This window comes from Malaclemys terrapin, chromosome 3 (genome assembly GCF_027887155.1).
Source record: "Malaclemys terrapin pileata isolate rMalTer1 chromosome 3, rMalTer1.hap1, whole genome shotgun sequence".
Classification (NCBI taxonomy): domain Eukaryota; kingdom Metazoa; phylum Chordata; order Testudines; family Emydidae; genus Malaclemys; species Malaclemys terrapin.
The window spans coordinates 3,812,877-3,836,751 of record NC_071507.1 but is presented as its reverse complement, the minus strand read 5'-3'; the positions used below and the strand labels follow the sequence as shown (position 1 = coordinate 3,836,751).

The 23,875-nt window shown below is 56.4% G+C and overlaps 2 protein-coding genes across 5 annotated transcripts in view; one reads left to right on the top strand and one right to left on the bottom strand.

Annotated features, from left to right (window-relative positions):
• DHX57 (DExH-box helicase 57) overlaps positions 1 to 888 on the top strand; it is a 33,758-nt gene extending 32,870 nt beyond the window's left edge. For all 3 annotated transcript variants that reach the window (XM_054023434.1, XM_054023432.1, XM_054023433.1), the window contains exon 24: positions 74 to 888. In XM_054023434.1, the coding sequence (XP_053879409.1) occupies positions 74 to 217 (144 nt within the window). In that variant the 3' untranslated portion in view covers positions 218 to 888. The remainder of the gene's footprint in view (positions 1 to 73) is intronic.
• Positions 889 to 6,477: 5,589 nt separating this feature from the next.
• The window catches only part of TTBK1 (tau tubulin kinase 1), a 113,867-nt gene continuing 96,469 nt past the window's right edge, over positions 6,478 to 23,875 (bottom strand). For both annotated transcript variants that reach the window (XM_054024430.1, XM_054024429.1), the window contains 2 exons: positions 14,146 to 15,725; positions 6,478 to 11,843 (listed from right to left, as the gene is read on the bottom strand). In XM_054024430.1, the coding sequence (XP_053880405.1) occupies positions 11,438 to 11,843; positions 14,146 to 15,725 (1,986 nt within the window). In that variant the 3' untranslated portion in view covers positions 6,478 to 11,437. The remainder of the gene's footprint in view (positions 11,844 to 14,145; positions 15,726 to 23,875) is intronic.

The window sequence follows — 23,875 nt, the reverse complement described above, 5'->3', positions numbered from 1 at the left end:
AACATGCAGGTGTAAAGTACAGAGGAGAAGTCATTTCATGATATTTGGGGGGGTGTTTCCCTGTTTGCTTCAGGTGGCAGAGCTGGTGAAAGAACTGCGCTGTGAACTAGACCAGCTACTCCAGGATAAGATCAAGAATCCCAGCATGGATTTATGCACGTGCCCGCGAGGATCCCGTATCATTAGTATGATTGTAAAGCTTGTGACCACCCAGTAATCTGAGAAGCACTTTTCTAAAGACCCACTGCTAACTGCTGCTCGGAAATGGATTCTGGTACCGCAATGTTTTTGTACTGTCAGAGTGTGGCGCTGATCCGGGTAGAGCTAAACTGGTAAATGCCATTTTAGCTTTCGGAAAATAGTCAAAGAAATAAACCTAAGCAAAATGGCTTCTGCCAAAAATGAAAGGGCTCACAGAACAAACTAGGGAGTGGGAAGCTGGCAATTCTCGTGATAGTAATAGAAAACTCCAAATCAGAGAAGAAAAGCCTAGAATTTGTTTTTAAAAAAAAAAATGAATTCTGTTCTGTGCTGGGAATATGTTTTATGTAGTCTCATTTTGGTCAGTGTTGTATTTTTTCCGGTATAGCACTTTCAGCTGACTTTTGTGCGGAAGATCAAGGAATCACGTGCCATGCAGCTTGCCCTTGGAGCAACATAATTACCTGGGCGGAGAGAGCGAGAGAGCGCGCGTTACCTGGTCAGGCTGCCCAGAACTTTTCTAAATTCAGTATAAACTACTTGGCCAAGAATTGTACCTCCCCCCGCTGTTGAGTCTGATATCTGCACTTAGCAATCATTTTAGGATACAGCAGATGTTAAATGAGCTCAATTTAAGGACTGGTACGTGAGTTGGTCATTAAACTAGTGGATTGTCTTTAAAACTAAGTGTGTTGGTCCCTCATCAGTGTGCTAAGCGGGTCTGCCCCTAGTTATTCATTGAGCTGAATGTTTGTGCTTGTTTGAACCTGGCTCTGACAAGTCCCACTAGGATTTCGTATCCTGCCCGGGTGTAGTGGGGTTGCACCACGATTGTTATAGAGCAGTGGTGCCCAAACTTCTCCCTCATACCAGTAATGGAATCTGTCCATGCCCCCCCACCCATTACTGCACAGCCCAGGCTTCCACAGCTGAGGAGCTTGGGCTGAAGGCAGAGATGGGGGCAGAACTGGGGATGAGGGACGAGCTGGGGCAGTCCCCATCGTTCATTCTTGACTCAAAAGCTATAGCACCTCCTTGATGATCAGCGGGTGAGCGGAGAGAGAGCCAAGACAGTGCAAGCTTCAGGCTTCATTCCTTCCTCCACATGCACCACCTGCTCTCCTTAAGCACTAAATAAAGCAGACGTCTCCCACCGACACAGCGCTGTCCACACGGGCGCTTCGGTCCGTGTAACTTAGGTCACTCACAGGTGGTTTTTTCACACCCCTAAGCAACATAAGTTATACCAAGAAAAGTTCTAGTGTGGACATATCCCTCCATGGAAAACAGGCTAACCATTGAGGCCGTAGCAGTACAAACACTGAAAATGCAGGAAGCAAACAGACAGTGCCCCTGGAGCTAGATCTGTGAGCAGAACAGTTGTGCAGACAAATCCCGTTTGCTCATTCGCAGTATGTGCTCATCTAGAAGCAAGTGGGGAGAGAGAAAAGAATCCTTTCCAGGCCTGTGGGAAATGCCTCTCCAAGATTTACCAGCCACTAGCTCATGAGAAGCAGCTTTTACCTGGTACCGGCACTAGGGTCCCGCAACTGGAGCTGAGAAAGGAAAGCTGATGCCCCATTTCACATTCAGCTGAAAGTGATGGAGACGTTGCTGTCACCGCTGGTGTCCTTCCGCTCCCCCTCCCATTTTGTGTTCTTGCAGTGAAGGCTAAAGGATTATTGCTCTGTCCCTTTTCATGCTGGTCTCCTGTCTGTAATGGAGTTAGCACAAAGTTTTGCTTGGGTCATTCAAGGCCAATAGCCCTACTGACTAGGGTGTGTCGGCACCTGGAGCAGGGCTGTGATTCGCGGCGCAAGGAGACGTACCCCGGGTAGCTCGGAGCGAGTGAATTCACTAAAAATAGACGTGTTGCTGCAGTGGTGTGAGTAGCAGGAGAGGGGCTAGCTGCCGAGTCCGATCCCACCTGAGGTACTTCCAGTCCCTCCCATGACATGCACTGCTGCAGCACCACTGCTGTTCGGTGAGCTCCCATGATCAGAGCTAGTGTGGGGCTGTCCCCTGGAGCTGGAATTGGTACCTTGCAATTCCAAGCGGCGACATCCTGCACTCTTAGGGGTCCAGGGGGCCACTTGCAGCTGGATTCTTTCAGCGTCAGAGTTGTTGGAAGGAGAAACGTGTAACAGTTCTGGCCACAGACACGTCTCGCTTTCCAGAACTCGTCCTCTCTTTTAGCATGACTTGTGTGCTCCTATGTGACTGCAGCCCCACCACCGCTGTGAAGAAGGGCCGGGCTAGCATGAGAGGCTCTAACGGCTGGATGAACCCAGTACGCCTTGGCAAAGAGGAAGATTCTGAACCTTTGTGCCGGCCTGTGACAGAGCGCTGAGAGCCAGTAGCTGCCTTCCAAAGTGAGAGCACTAGAGGTCCTGCTCCGTGCATGGCAGCAGTGCCTGGTTACCAAGAATTAACTGGAGAATTTTACTCCAGGCCTCAGTCCTGGTTTGAAATAAGGTCATAACATGAAGGGGATCCTCTGAACACAAAGATCTTATGTGAGCAGAGCTGGCCTCTCCCAGCTCAGAAGAGCCTGCTGAGAGCTTGACCATGTGGTTACTCTCCGTTCCGAGGACTATGGCGTTGAGGCTTCTCAGTTCAGAAGGCTGCAGAGGTTGGGGGCATGAGCTGTGACGTAACATGGCGCTGCTGAGGTTTGTCTGACAGGCGTTTAATGCATATTTTGGGACAGAAGCAGGGTGAGGTTCTAGTGCGTGAGGCTGCTGCAACACTTTCTAGGCAGTTAGTAATCAAGGAGGCTGGTAAACACCATGTAATAGGGAAAACTGCGGGTCGGACTTGAGGGGCATCAGCAGAGCTGCGGGAGGGGGATGACTCCAGGGCCAGGGGCATCAAGTCAGGCCTGAGAGGCATTGGCAGAGCAGTGGGGAGGGAGTGGAGCCCAGGGCGGGGCTAGCAGGGTCAGGAGTGAGGGGCACTGGCAGAGCGCTGTGTGGAAAGCTCATCCCAGGCCGGGCTGTGCTCTGCCAGCACCATTAATCTGGGTTTTTTTCTAGTCTAAATTTCATGTCAGTTTCTTTTTATCAAGTTGCTCTTTTGTGGCCCAGAGCGCCCCCATTAACCCTTCCTCGCCTTCGCTGCCAGGAAAGGGTCCCAGTGTCCCGGCTCTGTCGGCTCCCTTTCATGGGGTGTGTCCGGCTGCCCTGCCCACCCAGGGCTTCACTCCCGCCCCATCGCCTTTGCTGGGGCAGCCCCACTGGGTCCGGGCGCGGTGCCTGGCGTGGGCTGTTTCTTTCCCCCGTCCCACAACACCGCCGCCGGCAAATAAACCAGCCCCCACCTTTGCAGCGCCTTTGTCGCCCTGCTCCGTATACAGAGCGAGCCTCAGGCCTGGGTCCAGCTTGGCACCTTGTCTGGGCTGGTGCCCGGCCCCAGCTCTCCCCTCGGTAGCTTGAGCCTGGGACAGCAGCTGGTCCCCTCCTCTCATCTCTCCCTGTATCTCCCTGCCCCCCAGACCCTTCCCTTCCGCAGGAGCCTTGCAGGCTCAGCGCAGGTGGAGGCAGCTCGGGGGAAGGGGAATTCCTGGCCTTTAGGTCTCTGAGCTGGGGGAGGGCAGCACAGTAAGGGGCAGGCTCTGCCCCCCAAGAGCTCACAGGCCAAAGGGGAGGCCAGAGCAGACAGCCAAGCCAAATGGGGGCTGCGGGCAGGAGCAGCCCCTATCACTGCTTGGTCCTAGTAGGTCTCCGGCTCCAGCTCACCGAGAGCAGGATTGAGCCCCGCTTGCCGAGTGGCGTTACATGAATCACACAGACCTGCCGGGAGCTGGCAGGACCATGGGCACAGCCGCCTGCTGTCGCTGCCCGGGGTTGGGAGCTGCCAACTGGAACCAGCTGAGCCTGTGGGTGATGGGGAATCGGTGGGACCTGAGACCCGTTTGGGTTAAGGCTGCAGTCACCACATTGCGCAGTCACTGAAGCTTGGTTCCTTACTGTATTGTTATGCACCTAGTGCTTGCAACCCGCTGTAGCCAACTGATCTGTGAGCGCCCCATGGCCTGAGGTTCCAAACGTCTGCCCACATTGGAATGTAACCCCTCTGGGAAGGACAGCAACCCCCAGGCCCTCAACGCGCGCACCCAGCCGCTGGCTTGGCCCAGAGCGTCTCACCCGGAGCTGAGCCAGTTGATCCCCACCAGTCCCAGTGTTGGAAACACGGCAGCGCCGGCAGCCAGGCCTGGGAAGGGCAGTGCCATGCAACTTGGTCTTGCCACAAAGCAAGCCAGGACGTATGGCACAGGGTCCGAGGCAGCTTTGTGTGACGCCTGCCACTGTGCGGGGCCATCGGACTCTGCTCCAAGGCAGGGCCAGGGAGTGTGAGCCAGGAGACTGATGGATGCTTCTGTAAGGTGAGGCAGGCTGAGGGTCAGAGGGCGGGAGCGGTTTGAGGCCCTTCGGGGGGCTGGAGAGGGGCACGGGGCGCTGCCCTGCAGCAGGCCACTACTAGCGCTTCTCTTGCCTACATGTCTTGAATCCTGCTTTTCCAACCATCCCCTTTTCATTCCTTCCCATTTACCACATGGGAACCCCCCCAGCTCAGAGCTTGTCCTCTGTCCCCCTGTGGGATGTCCCACTCCCCGCCGCCTCCTGTGCGGGGCTGAGCGCTGCACCCAGGACTCATGCTCTGATCCCACCCCCGCCTTGAAGCTACATAAGAACGGCCAGACTGGGTCAGCCCAATGGTCCATCTAGCCCAATGTCCTGCCGTCCAGCAGCAGCCGGGACCAGACGCTTCAGAGGGAATTAACAGAACAAGGCATCGAGTGATCCATCCCGTCATCTAGCCTCTTCCTAACATTCTGTTCACTTGTTTGACTGCCGCTGCCTATTGAGTGGATGTTTTCAGAGAACTACCCACAATGACTCCAAGATCTTTCTTGAGTGGTAACAGCTAATTAGACCCGTCATTTTATATGAATAGTTGGGAGTCTGTTTTCCAATGTGCATTACTTTGCATTTCTCAACACAGCATTTCATCTGCCATCTTGTTGCTCAGTCACCCAAGTTTGCGAGAGCCCATTGTAGCTCTTCGCAGCCTGCTTTCGACTTAAGTAATTTTGTATCAAACTTTGCCACCTCCCTGTTTACCCCCTTTTCCAGATCATTTATAAGTATGTTGAACAGCACCGGTCCCAGTACAGCTCCTTGAGGGACCCTGTTATTTAAGAACAGCCATATTGGGTCAGACCAAAGGTCCATCTAGCCCAGTATCCTGTCTTCCAACAGTGGCCAATGCCAGGTGCCACAGCGGCAACGAACAGAACAGGGAATCATCAAGTGATCCATCCCCTGTCGCCTATTCCCAGCTTCTGGCAAACACAGGCTAGGGACACCATCCTGTGGCCTTCACAACATTCTCTGGCAAATTATTTACCTCTGTTTTTTACTTCTAGACTTTGTTTCCTCTTTTTTAACCAGCCACTGATCCAAGAGAGGCCTTTCCCTCTGATCCCAGGACTGCTCACTTTGCTTACAAGCTTTTGGTGAAGGAACATGGTCTAAGGCTTTCTGAAGAACACTGTGTCAATGGGCTGTTGACGCCTTCTACCAGCCCTTGGTTCCTCCACCTGAATGCATCGCAGACGGATGTGCGCTTGCTGGCTAAAAGGCCCTCGCTTTCCATGCCTCTGACTCTGCTGCCACGCTCCTTCCCCCAGACATCTCAGAATCATTCTGGCTTTCAAACCCCTCTCCTCCCTTGTTGGGCCGTCAGCCTTGCTCCCCATAAGGAATACGGTCTGCAGAGGAGCAACGTCTGCTGGGGCATGCTGGGGAGGAAAAGTCATGAAGCATAGGTTAGAGTGGACCCAGCAGGGAGCGGCCAGGGCCTGAGGACCCTTCTCTCACCCAAGGCTGGGCCTGCAGGGGCTAAGGAGAGTCCCCATAGGTAGGGAGTGGGGCCATTGAGCAAAGCCTGGGACTCAGGGAATGCTCTGGTTGGGTACAGCGGAGAGTGGGTGCAGTATGGAGGGGAGAACAGACCGTTGTGGAGACCTCGAGAGGAATCAGAAAACTTTGAGCTCTCTGGGGAACTTGGGAATGATGCAGTGGGGGCAGGTTGCCATGAGGTGGCCCTGGCTAGAGGACTGGGAAACCACTCCGGGCTCCGGTTGAAACACCTGTAACTTTATGTAATGGGATTTTCCCAGAGGTACCTTTCTGCTGTCACGTGAAGAGATGGGCTCCGTTCCCTAACAGCACATCACCTGCATGAAATCAAATAAAGGGCAGAAGACACCAATGAAAAGATAGGCAGGCTTTTAATGGCATGATTGACAATCCCCTTTTCAGAACAAATCTAATTATGACAGCTGCGTCTGATGCATCATCAGCTGGTCCAGGACATGATCCGGCAGTTGGCAGGTGGATTTGTACACAGCAGGGTCTCTGTGACGCATGCCAGGCTGGATGGCTGAGACGGTTGCCATGCAGTTAGCCCAGCTTCGCCGTCCTTGATGGTAGTTGTACATTCTAGTTGCGATGTGTAAACATTCTAGAGTGGCTTTCCTAACGAATGCGCAGAACTGATGGAGGTGGAGCCAGGGGCCCCGGGAGCAGGGCCGGGCAGACAGGACCGGGGAGCAGAAGGCCTGGCTCCCAGTCAGAACACTTTGCTTGGCTGAGAAGGAAATTAACAGAGTTGCTCCAGGTGTAGCGTCTGCAGTTAAGAGCCAGGTGCCATCACTTCGGACAGAGCGCGACAAAGGTGCCAGCACGTAATACAGCACCGGGGCAGTGACACCTGTTTCCAAAGATACTGTTTCCCTGGCTTTCCCTCACAATCCCCCTGAGCCCCATGTATGCTCCCTGCCGGCACTCGAGGAATACAGGGCCGGCCGTGCCGCTGACTCCAGTGCAAAGTGGGTGTAAGCGGGAGGAGAGCGTTTCCATGGTGTAAGGGACAGCGCAAGCCCCCCCAGTCTCTGCCAGTGAGCACCGCAGGGGCCCCATAAGCACCCTAGAGGCCCGCTGGTGTGGGGGTGATCTCACGGCTCAGGGGCAGCGCGTTCACCTCCATTCCTGGTGGGACAGGTTTGAGGTCGAAAGGGGAGACTAGAGCCCTGAATTCAGCAGCAGCCTCACCGGTGGCTCCGCGCCGTGGGCTGAGGGCGCATTAACGTACAGCGTGTGACTTTGTTTATTTACAGGTGTGTGAACAAAAGGAAGGAAAAATCCTTGTTCTTTCTGCAAGGTCCGCCCCCCCCCCCCCCTCAGGCAGTGCTGGCTAGAGGGGCTGGCTAGAGGGGCTAACCCAGAAAGGTCTGCAGGGTCTGACAGCCCCTAAACCCCGAGACAGCAAGACGGACTGACTGGACAGGCCCCGCCAGGAGCAAAGCTGCTAGAAGGAGGGAACGATGCAGTGAATAGCGCACAGAAGGTGGGGGCCACGGGACCGGCTTCTGGCCATCAGCCACAGCCCAGCCACCACACGGACGCAGAGCCCATCTCTGAGGGGGAACTAGCCCCACTTTTAACAGCTTTGCACTGGTGTGACCCCCGGGCCAGATAAAAAGCAGCCCCCAGCTAGCGCTGGCCAGCGGTGGGCACTTGGGATCACCGCGTGTTGTGCGCTTCCTCATGCTGTGGGGCAATGACGCCATCACCACTGTTACTGGCCTGGAGGCAGCCTGGAGCAGGGCAAACCCCCTCCCATGCAGGCTGGGCTCCACCAGTACAGCTGCTTCCACTGCTCCTCAAGGGGACTGCATCGGGGCAGCGCTCGCAGGTACGGGGCAGCGAGGGGCGTACCTGAGGCTAGGCCCCAACGCTGGAGAGGCAGTGGGGGGCCTGCAGAGAAGCCCCAGCTATGGGTGTATTGCCTGTTCGTTCGGCTGGCCCCCTGCAGGTGAGCGAAGCCCCTCAGCCTGCTCTGCTCACCAAGGTGGGCGTCTAACCTGAGGCAGGGAGAGGGTGCAGACGCTCAGCTCGTGGTTCAAACTGGCCTTCACGCTGTGTTACGTTTGTGCCTGTCAGGGTGTGAATACAGAGAGACGGTGCACTGGGCTAAAGGTGTAAACGGAACCCCATTAGTTAAATCAGTGCCAGCCCCGAGGTGGAGCACCCAGGGTAAAAGGGGCTTATTGCCAGTTAGCTAAAGTTGCTTGGGAACAGGTTATGTGAACCCCCAGTAAGCTGGGCTTAAACCAAAACAAGCGTGTCCACGGCAGCGTGTGCACGGGTTTGACTGCACCAGCTTAACTAAAGCAGTGCATGTGTGTGTAGACAAGGCCTCCTAACGGGGTGGGTGTGTCCAGCCTGCATTCGGCCCGGGCCCAGGGGCACGGCAGGGACTGGAGAAGCTACGAGGGGTAGACAGCAGTGGGAGAAGGCAGCAGGCTCAGGGCCCCAGCCCCCGGCCCTTGGCATCAACGTGAGGTATCACGGCCCAGGCGGCAGCGAGTTTGCCCCCGTTTATGGTCACACACTGCCTGCTCTGCGGCCGGGCGATCAAAGGGCGCCTGACCCCAACCACCTGACGCACAGATACAATGCCCGGCTGGTGCTGCCGTTGCCCACAGTACCTCTCCCTTGCTGCCCCATGGCCGCTCACAGGCCTTCGTGCACACGTAGGCTGTTTCTCCGTTCACACTCACGGCAGCAGGTAACGCTCTGTATGGCTAAGACCCTTCACCACGCTCCCCGCCCCCGAGCCCCTTTTGCTGTGGCAACCATGGTACAAGGTGGGTTCAAGAAGTAGGAGCCCCACAGAACCTTCCGCTGTCTGCAGCAGGCCCATTTGCTGACCTTCGTTATGTCACTGGCTTGATGAAGCTCCAGCGGGCTCTGTGCTGTGCTGCGGACCCCCTTGGCCCTGCAAAGCAGCCAGCCAAATGTGCCCTTGCCTGCCTGCCCAGCTGGAGAAATCAGGTCAGTCTCTGTGTACCGCCCTTCTGCTCTCCCTCTGGCCAGCCTCAGGGCCCTTTGTGCTGCCTCTGCTCTCCTAGCCTTGGGGCCGTCTCTGCCCCTCACCCAGAGCATTTCCCTCCCCATGTCCCCCTGCCTAGGCCCGTCGTGTCTCTCCCAGCCCGGAGGAGGCAGGCGCTCCGGGGCAGGCAGGGTTTATGGAAGGAGCATGGTGCCAGCCTGCCGCTCAGTCCCGGTGCTGGCAGGAGGGTTTTCCAGCCATTTAAACGTGTGTGTGGCTCTTTTCTGAACCCTTTCCAATGTGTAACAGCTCCTGGCCGTGTGGCCCCCCCCAGCCCGGGGCACAGGGGCCGGTTATAGGCTCACTGATGCTGTGTCCCGAAGCCCACACAGCCTAAAAGCAGGAGGGTTTGGTTACGTCTGACCTTTAACTAAACAATTCGGTGTGGGGCTTTCCCTGGGCCGCCTGGGCCTGGGCCTGGAGGCAGCCGCTGGGTTACGGTTTTACGCAGGAGGTCTAGCGCTCAGCTTAAAAAACTCTGGAGGCCGAGATTTGCATGGCTCCAGCAACAGAGGCTTCAAGGAAAACCCTGAATAATGAGAGAGGGAGAGACACTAAAATTGCAAGTGTTGGCAACTCTGCTCATGCTGTACAGAGAGGTCAGCTCACCCCCTGTGTCTACTTGATATTCCCATTTAGCCCTGCATGACCCCTAGAAGTGTGAGCTGCAGTCTTGGTTGTCAGGAATATGACCTTGCATTTGGCTGTTTTGAATGCCTATTCTTGCAGTGAGCTCCCTTATCCTGTAAGCCAGAGCGCGCTGTAGGCCAGCCCTGGCCTTATTAGTCTTTACCCCCCCCCCCCCCCCCCCCGAATCTTTACACCGGCAGCTGGGCGCCTCTGCAGGCCTGGGCGGGCAGCACGTGTTGTATTCTTCTGCCGCTCTCAGCCCCCAGTGCTGGTGTGGCGCAGGTAGGGCTCCCCAGAGCCGTGGGGCCTGGCGTTGCCCCCGTGGAGATGAATGGAACATTTTGCCTCTCTCCGACTCTCTGCAGACTCAGGCAGACATGGCGGCATCGGTTACGTGTGGCTCATGGTTTTCGAGCATTGCTTCCCAGCCATGAAGGGTAAAGGGGTTTTAAAATGAGAGCTGGGGGTCGGCAGGGGTCACGTGACATCCAGAACTGGAGCCTTAATCTGACCCTGCCACTACATTCACATAGTTTGGGCTGAGAGTGCAGGCGGAGGAAGCCATAAACCCCACCTGCCCAAATCAGCTAGTTCTACGCTAGTGTATCAGTAACGGGCCGGCCCATCTCTGGCTGCAGTACACAAGAGTCACCCCCCTGCAGTGGTAAAGCCACTGTGCAGCCCCCACCCCACCACCACCTGGCAGTGTGACGACAAAGCACAAGGCAGTTCGGGGCAGGGGCACCCGCACAAAAGGCATTCAGTGACACCCACCTCTTTAGCATGGAGCTGCAGCTGGCGACAGCAGGAAAAGCTGTTTTGCCCCCCGCCCCCCCCCGCCTCGGCTGCACCGGGACTGCTGCATGCTGGGCCCGGTAGTCTCCATGGGGCACAGTTTGCTATCCCAGATGGAGGGGGCTGCAATCTGCCCCCCTAGCCCTTGGGCCCCTGGCAAGCTGTCAGTGCAGCCCGGGCTTGGTCACACAAACCCACCTGCCGCCACAGACAGACTGGCCTGGGGGCGTCACCGAGCACCGGTGCCCGGCTCCCTGCAGCAGCTGGTAAAGGTGCGCTTCCCCGCCCGCCTGCTGAGAGATACCTGCAGCTCCTCTCCGCCTGGCCTGCTCTCCTTGCTCAGCGAGCGGCGCTCCCGGGCTCGCGGGGCAGGAGGTGGGTTGTAACCACTGTCAGTGCAAGTACAGCAGGCGAGGCGGGGGGGCTTCCTGGAACACCACACTGGAGGGGGGGGGCAGCTCCCTACAGTTCCAGAGCCCTCTCCTCCCAGTGGGCGCAGCGCCCACGCCGGTCCCCTCTCCACCGACTTCGACTGCTGCTCTCTAAAGCTCACGTGTCAGCGCGCTGGAGTGGAGACTGGTATTGCTAAGTGAGCAGGAGAAAAGGGCGGGGGGGGGGTCAGGCACTAGGCAGGCTGCCTGAGGCGCTGGTTGGTGGTTTGCAATAGCAAGCGTGCGCTGCGGCCGAGCCCGCGGTGGGGCAGCGGTTTCCGGCCGGCGTGGGCGTGGGAGGGAGTGAAGCGCTGAAGTGCAGCGAGCTGCGAGCCGCTCGTGGCTCCGGCGTGTACGGCAGCTCAGTGTACACTAGACGCAGGAGTTAGCCAGCCTGACGGGTTGGCGGCAGAAGATCATTATCTGGCCGTGGCCTTGCCTTCCGCGGACACTTGCCTTCCTTTGGTTGCTGGGCTCGGAGTCTGGGTTTTCCCTCTTTGTCCTTTCCTGGCCAGGCCTGGGGAGGCCAGGGGATCGCCCAGCAGCCCCCGCGCCAGGACTCGGGGTTGAGGGCGGGGAGACGGTTGAACTCGCTGCAGGGCAGCCCCTGGCCTATGCTGCCGGGAGGGCGAAGGACTCTCCCGTCTGGACAGTGACTGGCTTTTGGGGGAAGCACTGAGGTTGCGTGGGGGCAGGCTGGGGCTCCAGGGGGGAGCACAGCTCCACGGGGGAGGAGGAGGAGCCGGACTCGGGGAGGAAGGGAGCCGGCTCTGGAGCTGTTTCAGTGGGGAGTCACTGGGCGCAGTCCCAGCTGTCCTCTGAAGCCTGCAGGGAGAGAGAGGAGAGGGGAGAGGAGATGAGGGGGGTAAACCCAAGGCTCTGGGCTATTTGCCAGGCAATCCCCTGGTGCTCTCACTGGCACGCCAGCCAGTGCCAGCGCACAGGGAGGCCAGCAGCACATGGCCGTGTCTCTGCGGCCCAGAGCAGGGGCCCAATCCGCAGGCTGGCGTTTCTTTCTTGAACTGCCTCAGACCTGACAGCCACACCCCTGTACCATCGCTGAGCCCTGCAGGGAACCAGCCAGCGTCTCATGGCCAGGCCCAGGGGAGATGGACCACGGGGTAGGTGGGTGGGAGAAACGGGCTGATGGTGGGACGGGCAGGTAGACAAGAGCCATCTGCGTCCATGCCGCTGCTCTCTCCCCAGCCTTTCCCAGGTCGCTTCTCCTAAGGCTGCCAGCTCTCTGGGCAGAGACCTGGCCTCCCTCAGGCAGCAGCCAGCACCACAGGGCCCATTGGCACTTTGGGCACTAGCCCAGTGCTGATCAGAGAAGAGGGCGCCGACCCATTGCCCTTTTCTGGTCTCTACCCCGGCCGCGCCCAGCACAGGGTCCAGGGGTCCAGGCCAGCTCCAGGCCCCCTGCCCAGGGTCCGGGGCAGGCTCCAGGCCAGGCCCTGGTGAGCGTAGCACCAAGGGGAGTGCTGGACCCTCGCAGATGTGGCCCTCTAGTCACTACAGACATGGAGTTGCCAACTTTCTAATCCCACAAAACCGAACGCCTCTGCCCTGCCCCAAGGCCCCGCTCCTCCTCCGAGGCCCCACCCTCGCTTGCTCCATCCCCCCTCCCTCCGTCGCTCACTCTCCCCCACCCTCACTCGCTTTCATTGGGCTGGGGCAGGGGGGTTGGGATGTGGGGGGTGGGGGTGAGGGCTCCAGCTGGAGGTGCAGGCTCTGGGGTGGGGGTGGGGATGAGAGGTTTGGGGTGTGGGAGAGGGCTTCAGGCTGGGGCAGGCGTGTGTGAGGGGGTATGGGCACTGGGCTGGGGGTGTGGGCTCTGGGTGGGGCCAGAACTCAGGGGTTCAGAATGCAGGAGAGGGCTCCAGGCTGGAGTAGGGGGTTGGGGTGTGGGGGGGGGAGGACTCCGGCTGGGGGGCGCAGGCTCTGAGGTGGGGCTGGAGATGTGGGGTTTGGGGTGAAGGAAGGGGCTCTGGGCTGGGGCAGGGAGTTGGAGTGTGTGTGGGGGTTTTGGGGGTGTGCAGGCTCAGGGTGTGGGAGGGGACTCTGGGCTGGGGCAGGGGGTTGGGGTGCAGGAGAGGGTTTGGGGTGTGGGATGCTGATGGCTCTTACCACAGCTCCTGGGAAGCGGCCGCCAGGTCCCTGCAGCCCCCAGGTGCATGGACAGCCAGGGAGGCGCCGCACGCTGCCCTCGCGCCCGCAAGTGCCGCCCCCGCCGCTCCCATTGGTTGCGGTTCCATGCGTCTAGGGGCTGCAGGGACCTGGCGGCCACTTCCGGGAGCCGTGTGGCGCTAGGGCAGGCAGGGAGCCTGCCTTAGCCCCGGGCCCCTGCTGCGCCGCCGACCGGGTTTTTAACGACCCGGTCAGCCGTGCTGATCGGAGCCGCCCGGGTCCCTTTTTGACCGGGGGTTCTGGTCTAAAACCGGACACCTGGCGACTCTCCATAGGCAGCCACCCCGCCCCACTCGGCTCCAGGGCCAGGCCCGGGCTGCTGGAGCTGAGAGCTAAACACAGCTGGGTTTGCCCTGAACAGAAACGGCCCATGTGAAAGGAGACGAGTGGAGACGGGAACCCCACAGCCAGGCCGAGCAAACTGGGGGCTGGTGGGGGGCACCCATGGCCAGGCTGAGCGAAGGAGGTTTGGTGGAAGGACACCCCACGGCCAGACCAAGAGAACGTGGAGTTGGTTACCCACACGGCCAGGCTGAGAGAACGGGGGATCGGGGGAACCCCACGGCCAGCCCAAGGGAATGGGGGAGTTGGGGGGGGTACCCCATAGCCAGGCCGAGGGAATAAGGGGGTTGTGTGGGGGGGACCCCACAGCCAGGCCGAGGGAATGAGGAGGTTGTGTGGGGGGGTACCCCATAGCCAGGCCGAGGGAATGAGGAGGTTGTGTGGGGGGGGTACCCCACAGCCAGGCCGAGGGAATGAGGGGGTTGTGTGGGGGGGACCCCACAGCCAGGCCGAGGGAATGGGTGGTTGTGGGGGGGGTACCCCATAGCCAGCCCAAGGGAATGGGTGGTTGTGGGGGGGGGGACTCCACAGCCAGGCTGAGGGAACAGGGGATGGGAGACCTGCACGGTGAGGAGCGAGGGCCATGCCGGTGACTGACCTGGCGGTGAGAACTGCATCGAGCGGCGAGCTGCCCGATGCTGCTGGGCTCCCAAACTTCACTGCTGCCGGCAACGTCCTCGCAGGCACGATGGGCCGAGGGATTCTGCTCTTTGTGCTTAAAGTTTTCCCCTCTCTTCCTGGGTGGGATGCCTTCCCCTCCCCCGTCCTCCTTGGGACGGAGTCGTCTGAGTCATGGGTGTCCTCCTCCGAGCCGGTGGCTGAGAGGGTCTCCGAGGCACGTCTCCGCTCATCGCTGGAGGAGGCCGAGGAGGAGGCGCCAGAGGCCAATCTGAGGATGCGGCTTTGCCTTCTCTCCATCACTAGGCGAACCAAGTCAGGCTGCTTGGCCCTCTTGTGAAGCCTCTCTTTGGCCGAGAGCGAGGCTGATAGGTCTGAGCCGGTGTCCTCCTCAGAGAACAAGATGGGAATCCGGCTTCTGTATCTGGCACTCAGAGGCTTCCTCGGGCCCTGCTTCACCGTTCCCAGGAGAGCCTCAGCTTGCGTAAGGCGCTCGGTCGCCAGCATGGTCTTTTCTAAGCTAGGCTCTCCTGAAACCAGCCGGCCAGTTTCTTCCAAATCCAGTGCCAGCGCGGCTTTGCCTTTAAGCTCCAGCCTCTCCTCCGGCGACTGGGCCACGCCGTTGGGCAGCGTCAGCGGCTCCCCTGCCATCTCCGAGGAGGTTTCGATGTGATTGACCGAGAGCGCGCAGCTTTCCATTTCTCCCCCTTCTAAACCAGAATTCGCACTCCCATTTTCTACCAAACCCAGGTTCTCCTCCAGCGCCTCCTCAAGGTTGATCTCCTCCAGTTGGCCCGGAGGGCCGTACTCCTCGTGCCTCACCAGCTGGCTGCCGGAAGACATGACGTTCAGATGGGTCTTCTCAGCAATATGAACAAACGTGCGCTCGACTTTGGTAAAGGGGGAGGACGTCGTGGAAACGGCTGCTGGAGGCTTTGGTTCGGACTTCAGGATGGAGGACAGGGTCCCAGGCTCCGATACATCCAGCTGACTGCCCAGGGGCTGGGGCCTCTCGCTCTGAGGCGTTAAAGCAGCGAGTGTCCCCAGATCGACGTCTGGCGCCAAGTCGGTGGTGAGTGGAGACTTCTTCATGTCACCCGGGGAAAACAACACCAGCGTTTTGGAGCCTTCCTCCAGTTCTAAATCGCCATCGGCCATGGAAGCACGGCCCTTGGATTCTTTCTGATCATCGGCCAGCAGAGTGGATGGCGCCCCTTCCTGACTGCGCTCCGTGCTTTTCTGACTCACGTCGCTGCTGGAGCTACTGTGCATGTCAATCTCTTCTCCCAGATAACCAGCTTCCTCCTCCTCCTCATCCTCCTCCTCTTCATCCTCCTCCTCCTCTTCCTCCTCACACTCCCCGTTCAGTTCCAGACGGGGCGCCGGCGGTTTGCAAGGAGCGGTCAAGACAATGTTTGAGAAGTCGACCTTTTTTATCCGCTGGAGGAACCTCGGCTTTTCCCTAGAGTCTGACACATCCCTTTTAAAGTCTTGATAAGGCAAATTTAAAGGCACCGCCTTGGGCAGACCATTCATTTCAAAAGGGTTCAGTGTAAACACCTGGAACAAGAGAGACGTAAAAAAGAAAACAGTATCAATGTCACAACATCAACCACGGCGGGAAGGGTCATGTGACATGTCTGTCTTCATGCCCATGAACCAGCCTCCCCTAGCACAGGGCACTGGCGAGAGGCAAAGCAACCCTCCAAAACCATGTCCTTGTCATCGGGCAGTCTCCTGTACGCCTGCTCGTCAGTGTCACCTAGGGCATCCAACTCGTTCTACAGCCGGGCACTTCCAGGCTGAATGACAGCCCAGTATACATTTAGGACCGCACCCCCTCTTCATTCCATAGAGAATACCCCCTCGCTCCGACCCCTCGTTCCACAAAGAGCAAAGGGAGAATATGGCCTCTCTGGAGTAAACTTCGTTATTATCTGTGTTCAGCACCTTACTGTCACACTCAGCACCATTCAGTTAGAGCCCCACTGCCGTGGCCTTTTGCTTTTCCATCCCCATCCTCCCCTCCCCCTTCCCTGGCTGTCTTATCTGTGTCCCCGTCCCATCAGTGACTCCTAGTTCCCCCCACCATGGGCTCCCCCTCCTTCCTTCCCCAGTCCCTCACTAAAATGATCAGCAATTAGTGAAGGCTTCGGTAGGTTTTACTATTAACACTCCCGGAGGGCTTTGCTGTTTAAGCTTTGATGTTTTTTTGACACCCCCCGGTTTAAATCATTGGAAAGATCCTGCAATACCCAGTTGCATTCAGCAAGCTAGAGTCCAGGATCTCTTCTGGCTGTATTACGGGGGGGGGGGGGGGGGGGGCAGTGTCAAGATAGCTGTTGACTTGAACAATCCAATCTCAAATTCTTTGCCGAGCTGCGCTGGGAATTGGCAAACAGGCAGCAGCTCTGCACAGAATAACGTGCCTTGAATGTCAACACCCTTCATTCTTTTGTGCACCTGAGGCATCGGAAGCAGACTCCGAGTTGGTTCCAGACCGCAGGGGAGCACGGCCGTGTGGAACTCCTTGGTTGCAGGGACAGAGTGGTGAGATGTCCTTTTAGCACACCCACGTCCTTACCTGTGTTACTCTCACTCCCTGGACTTGGTAAAAGAAAGACATCCCAAAGGAATTGTGGTCTGAGGCTGTTCGGCCCCCCAGCTCTGAGCAGCCGGGTTAGCCTAGGCCGGGGCCGCGCACCCACACTGCAAAGCTCCCCCACACACACATTACACCGTGTCCGCCCTGGGGTCGTGCTCCCCCCGGGTGTGGTGCTAGGACTTTCGCCGTGGCTCTTAGGGCTGCAGACAGCTGAGCTCCTGTGCAGTTCTCTCCCAGTGAATTGTTGGATAGCTCCTCTGTCTGCAGGGTGGGAAGGCACTGGAGGATTACTGGCACTTCCGTGAGTTAGCCTGCGTCCTCACTGCAAAGCCAGGTGGGTTCCAGCCCACGAGAAAGCAGCACTCAAGCTCTAACCCACCCCCGCAGCCAGCCTGGGCTCATAGGCACGGGAACTAGGAGTGCGGGGGGGGGGGCGGCCTGTAGCACTGCCAGGTTTGATGCGGGGCTCCACTGCCCCCCCACGCCCAGGATCCTTGCTGCTGGCCCCATGCGTGCCCACAGTTGTGGCCGCAGCCTCGGCCCCATTACGCCGGTCCAGATCCCTCCCCCTCCCGGAGACATGGCCCTGCTCCCGGCCCTAGCACTGGGCAGGGGCGGACAGGGGAAGGGGACTGGCTTTCAGCATCCCCACTATTCAAAGTGTTCCAGCGCCCCTGCCTGGGCTGAACGCACCATGGACTCAGCTGCGAGGGGAGTCAGGAACAGCGTGCGTTAACTCAGCCGTGAAGGCAAGGCCTGACCACGGTGCAGGACCAAGACCTGGCTTCTAAACCTGCATGCCCTGGGTGGGTCATTTCTCCTCACTCTCCCCAGCTAGAAAGCAGGGCTAATGATAGTGACCCACCTTTGCAAAGCCCTTTGAGATCTAGGGAGGCAGACGTCTATATGCGGGAGGTGCCGATGGCAGCTCCGTGGTTAAGAGTACGTCTACACTACCATGACTATACCAGCGTAGCTATGCTGGCATAGCCCTGTAGGATAACACAGCCTACAGCCTCTCCCCAAGTGACTGTGGCTACGATGAGGGAAACATTCTTCCATCCCCACAGCTGTGTCTACACTGGGGGGTTGTTGCCGGAGACAGGGTTTTTCACACTCCCGATCAAGTGCAGACCAGGCCAGAGATTGCACCACCGATTCCTTTCAACAGGACCACTGCAATTTTTCAGCTCTGTTTCAATGGGACCATTGCAATCTTTGAGTTCTATTGTTTTGAGAAAAACTACTTGGAACGAGAAATCTGAGCTTGTTTGAATTTTCAGAGACGCTTCTGATTCCAACAGTAGCTGCTGAGTTACAGTGGTTCCAAAAATCCCTTCTTCCCGATTTTCCGCCTGGGGAGTCTCACCTTCCATCAGAACCTTATGGGCAAAAGGCAGACTCCTCAGAGCCCACGCACAGCACAGCAGCCCGGAGGGACCTGACCCAGGGAGCCCAGGTCTCCTCGGCAAAGAAGGGTGATGGAACTGAAAGGGTCTGGATTTTCTCCAATACGTTGGGGGGAAGAAGGAGGCTCAGGATTGGGACTGGGAAGGGAGGCTTGGCACCTTCTCGCTGCTGGGGCCGAAGGAGAATGGATCAGCCCCAGGTGTAGATTAGAGCAGCCCGGAGGCTGCCCTGGCTTGCGCCTCCTGCTGCCAGAGTCCCTCTGGGCAGTACAGCAATAAAGAATTGCCAGGGTGCAGATCTGTCTCTGTTATGCCTCCTCCTGCCTCTGCTCAGCTCCAGAAAGCTCCCCATGCCAGGAGATTCTGTGCAGGGGAGATGCTCCATGCCAGAAGCCTGGCTGAGTCTCCCTGGGGCTGCAAGCCATACCCTCCTTTCAATCTCTTTGATTTCAACCATTGGAAACCACAGGGAATTCAATCTTGAAGAAACACTTTGTGAGAGACAGAGCAGGCTGCTAAGGGACTCAAAGCCAGACAAACCTAGGAAATACAGCGTAAAGCCATAGATCTGTGTAACCCCATACCCCCCCAGTGCACAACGAAGTCACCACAAGTGACACAGCCTCTGCTACAGGCAATCTCACAATGGTCCAAAAACTCCCAGCCGTCGAGCAATCCCGGCGAGGCAAAAATCAGAGGGATCGACTCCCACATTACACTGCAAGCCCGGAGACCACGCATTCCAGCCTCAGCTCTGTCCCTGATGGCTTATCACAGCCTCCACCTTGGGGATAATTTAGCATTCGCCCCTTTCCCAGGTAGCGGAGCTTACAAGAAGTCTCTCTATACAGAGCTGGGACAGAACCTGGTCTCTAATAGAGCAGCCAAATCTCATACACATTGACACACAGTCTTTCAGAGAAACAGGCCAAGTTAGGAGCTTGTTTGACCCATGCCAACACAATGGAGCTTTGTATCAACTCTCCGCCCCAGGTTCTGAACCCACAGCCTGCAGCTTTATAGGACAGACCGCAGTCACTTCAGCTATAGGCTAGGAGCCGCTAGCCGGAGGAAAAGAACGCTCTTCTCCTCTGGGTAGACCATGCCTTACAGGGGAGATACAACACACAGTGTCCAGCTGACCTGCCAAGCATCACACTGCCAGCGTGGAACACATGCTTGGTGCAGGTTAGTCACACGTTCCTGCACCGCTGGTAAAATAGTCATTATGTGTGACAGATACCGTCCCCGCCACACACGAGGGGAAGGTACCCTGAGCGGTAAACCAAGAGCCATGGGATGTGCTGTCCGAGTAGAGACCTTGGATCTACGCCCAGCTCTACCTGCGGTGACTTGGTGCGAATTCTCACATGTCATCTTGGTGAGCGATCGTTACCTTGCCAAGGCAGCAGCGACACCTTGGCTCACAATACAGGTGAGGAGGTATTTGCAGCCATCAGGGGAGGAGTGGGATTAGAACTCAGCCCTGGGCTGGTAGGTAAGCGCACCTTCCCCATAGTACTGGGAGCAGACTCTCTCTGACTTGTCTTCTCCAAACTCTTCACGTCATGGCAAGCCTGCTTGAGGTTATCAGCTGAAAGTCGACAACTCTGATCCCTTCAGGCCTACTGAGAATTGATCGCAAATCTGAATGAAACACTGGCTGCCTCCGACATCTCAGTGAGCTCCCGGAGTGGGGAGATGCTCACAACCCTAGCTCACTAGTTAAACATGAACCTGGAGCCCCAGGCAGAGCTGACAAGTGAACCAAAGCAGGCCCGCCCTTGGCAGAACAGTAACACACTAGGGATTATCTAACCAAATAAGCACATTCCTGACCTGCGAGGATGGAACAAGAACACCCCGAGTAACTACGTAAACAAACTCCCAAGAGCTGGTACAGGAACGCACTGACCCCTCGTAAGAGAAGCAGGGGATGGCAGGATAACGGATGAGAATGTTTGGTTCGAACTCGCAGGTACAAGGTACAGGCTGATATCGAAAAGCGTATGGAATGTAATATGTAACTTGTTTGTATCGATGTACAAAAGGAGAGTGGAAGAAGGGGTATCTTTGTATTGATCTAGGGGACAGAACTGTTACCTTCGCACAGGCATACGTGTTAGTGTATCTGTAGCTCCTATGGGGCACCGGCACCGTGCTTTGTCAACAATGAACCTGGCCGAGCACCTCTGCCATCAAACCGAGCCTGTGGTCTTTCTTGATGAGTAACTCGAGGTCTGCGGAATCAGCAGTCTGCATTCTCTGCTTGTGCGGCTAACACCGGAGCTCCGAGAACAGCTGCACTAGCAGCGCTGACAACTCTCCAGCACCAGCAACATGAACAACTGCCAGCACTGCATCCCTGGAAACCAGAGGTCTTATTATTTGCGCCTCCTGGGAAAACAGAGTGAACTCAGCTGGGTGACAGTCCAGCCCAGCTTACCTGGGGTTCACAGAGAAGCTCTTGAAAAGGAGTAAGCCCTGTCTGTCTAACAACTGAGCTCTTCCACTTGTTGCTAACGGTCAGCATGACACATCACAGAAGGATCTTCCAACAGATTTAAAGGAGAAGGGGTGAAAGAAAACACCATCACCAGGGTTGTGCCTTTGATTCTTTAATAAGGTTTTGGTAGTACACAAGCTTTTTCCGATTGTCTGGGTTAACATACATGGATTTAAAAAAGGCACAGAATCCATTGCACAGCTTCTGTTTTGTTTTTTAGATGAAGTTGCTCATTTGTTGTGGTTTCAAGTGTAGGATCTTACAGTACTCGGCAGCATTTACAGCGTGTTCTACATACAGGTATTCAGTGCATGCTTTTATACAGGAGTTAGAATTCAAATTCTCTCTCAGGATCTCTATATACACAATAATACAGTGCTTTTCTTCTGAAAAAAGGCTTTAAATTGTTTCTTGCATGCTTGGTCTGCCCAGGAGAATAGTGCAAGCATATAATACAGTGTTATTGCAGTACAAAAAGGCTGAGGGGTTTACCTTAGGCTCTAAAGGGATTAGACACAGGAAGAATAAAAAGTCTCAGGGAAAAACAAGCTTTGGACCCCTTCAGACAACTTGGTCCTTCCAAACCAATCCCTCATCACCTTTTAAGCTCCAGCAGGCAGTTCCCCCACTGCAATGGGCTTCCTCTGAATACAGCGACAGGCAAGACCTGCTGTCAGACAAACGTGAGTCTGTCGAATGTGCTTCCGCGAAGACACTAGCCTGGAGGGTTGCATAAAGGGGACTTTCTCAAGAACCAGACCCCAAAACTGAACTTTCCACAGCAAACCAGGCAGCTCATCTACACTCAGCACCACTGTGTCCAGGCTAACCGCATGTCATAAGTACATCGGCACCATCGAATTCTGTCTGCTTGAAACAGAAACGACAACTACACTCTCCCCCCTCCCCCCCGCGCGCACCTTAGCTGTCTGATTTGGACTCGATCTGGCTTAGCAGCGACAGACGCGCAGCAATGAGCCATTGGCTGTGGGAGATAATGCAAAGGAAGGATATGCTGGTCCCTGAGTTTTTTCATGGGAGCTGGAAGGTCCAAGAACAGAAAGCAAGTTCCCGACGCGACTCAGAGCACTGCATTGGGAACGGGAAGAGGCCTTAGTCCTGAGGAATGCAGATAGCAAATAGACAGCAAGAGTTTTAGTCCAGTCTTCCCTGTAACAGCTTTCAACTGTTGGGGCCTCAGCATATCCTGGAAGTGACATTATGCTCTGCCAGCAGCGACTGAGCTCACTGGGGACTGGGAAACTCGGCAGAATTTACTACAGCGAGGGGGAGAGGCAACATCTGAGTGCCTGAAACAGCTTTCCTTCCAAGCCAGCTGCCCCAGGAGGTAACCCGGAGCAGGTGCCCTCACTGAATACAATCCCGTAGGACTGCGATGCTAGTCTGCAGACGCCTGTTACTCCAAGCTTCGGCAGCACCGGTCTCATGGAGATGATCTCCTTTCCCAGTGTCTGACCACTGGAAGCTACACTGTCCTCCTCTTGATCTTTAGAGGTGCATACGCCACACCCATCGCTATGCTAGCTGTGTGCCCAGCTTTTCACTGTGTGCGCTTTTCGGGTTTGCCTCACACCCCTTGGCAAGACGTGCTAGACCTGTGAAGACGTGCCAATGTCCCTGCCCCTGCCCCCGAACTCCCTACTTCTCCTGCGATTACCATCCCCGGGAGAGTCTGCCTCCAGCTCTCTGCTTGAGGAGCCGCACCGATGGGGAAGGACTGTTTTCACTAGCCACAAGAGACCTAGGAAACGGCGAGCAAAGTGGAAGGAAAACGATGCCAAACGTGTTCTAGTCTCCGATTGCGAAAGCAGCGTGATAGCAGCAAGAAAGAGGAAGAAGAAAAAGGCCTGCAAAGCCAATCCCTTCCCCAAGCAGTAACAGCCCATGTACGTTAGCAGTGCTGGCCAGGAGCCTGACGTGGTTTTCTCAGGAAGGACCAAGCTGAAGGGGCAGGCATCCCATGAGCACCCCCTTTATTCACCTGGGCGCGTGGAACAGCGTTTGCAATGAGCGTGTTTCATGTTGGCCGATCACCTGCCTGCGCTGTGATGAAGCTGATGAGGAGGAAGTTCTGGGAGTTCTTGTAAGGAAGATACAAGCCAGGTTCGCTGGGTGACAGGAGCCAACATGAAACGCCTTTTGCACCCTGAAAAAATAAAACCTCCCAACACAGAGCGAGTTTCTCTCTGGATGTTAAGATGCATGCAAGTGAATGTAGCATGGAGGTCAGTTTCACCACCATCTTATGTGGTTTAGCAGCTTGTTAAAAAAATGTACATTCATTGTAAGATCACTTCCCACAATGGTTTTTGTGGTACAAAGAAGGAATTTCAATACATCAAGTGAGAGTTAGAAACATTTCCTATACATGAATCTTTGTGCTGTTGTGTGGAACTGCCAATGCAGATCTCTACGTTACAGTGACCCAGACAAAGAGCACACGGTACGAGAATGCAGCAAGGGAAGGAACTGGCACACCGATCGGCCTTTACTCTTTGTATATAACAACTGAACAGTGCACAAAAAACATTCTCATGGACTCAACCCCCAGCGCTCACAAGTGACAGCAGGGCCCTCCCCATCACAGCATTCTGTCATTGGAAAACAGCTGCAGATGAATGGAAACAGAAACGTGCTATGAGACACTGGGACGGACTAGGCGCCAGGCCCTTTGCTCTAATCTGCATACATACGTAGGGCCGGATAATCCACTCAAACAAGACACGACAAGGGTATGGCCCTTTGTTCCACTGAGGTTCTCCTTTGCAATAGCCCTTGGGGTACTTGTATTGATGGACACAGGCCCACTGGCCTTGCCAGAACAGAAAGCCCGTGCTATGCCTCTGTGATAAACCTGGCCCATCACACTCCTGTCAGGGCTCACAGACACGTGCAGAACTGCCATATAATCAGCAATGGAAGCTCCAGCAAAAAACCCCACCGTCACCATGGGGCAAGGGTGAGAAGGGGGGGGGCATATTTGGCTTATATTGGCCAGCCTCTCCAGTGACCCGGTCGTACCCGCCTATCCGTGTGCGGCGGGAGGGCAGATGGAGGGCAGCCAAGCTAGGAAGAAAGGCACCCCATGTTTTCAAGTTGAGAAGTATTTGGGGTTGTTTGTTTACTAGAAACAGAAAGAGGCGTTTAGGGATTTTCAGGGCTTCAGACC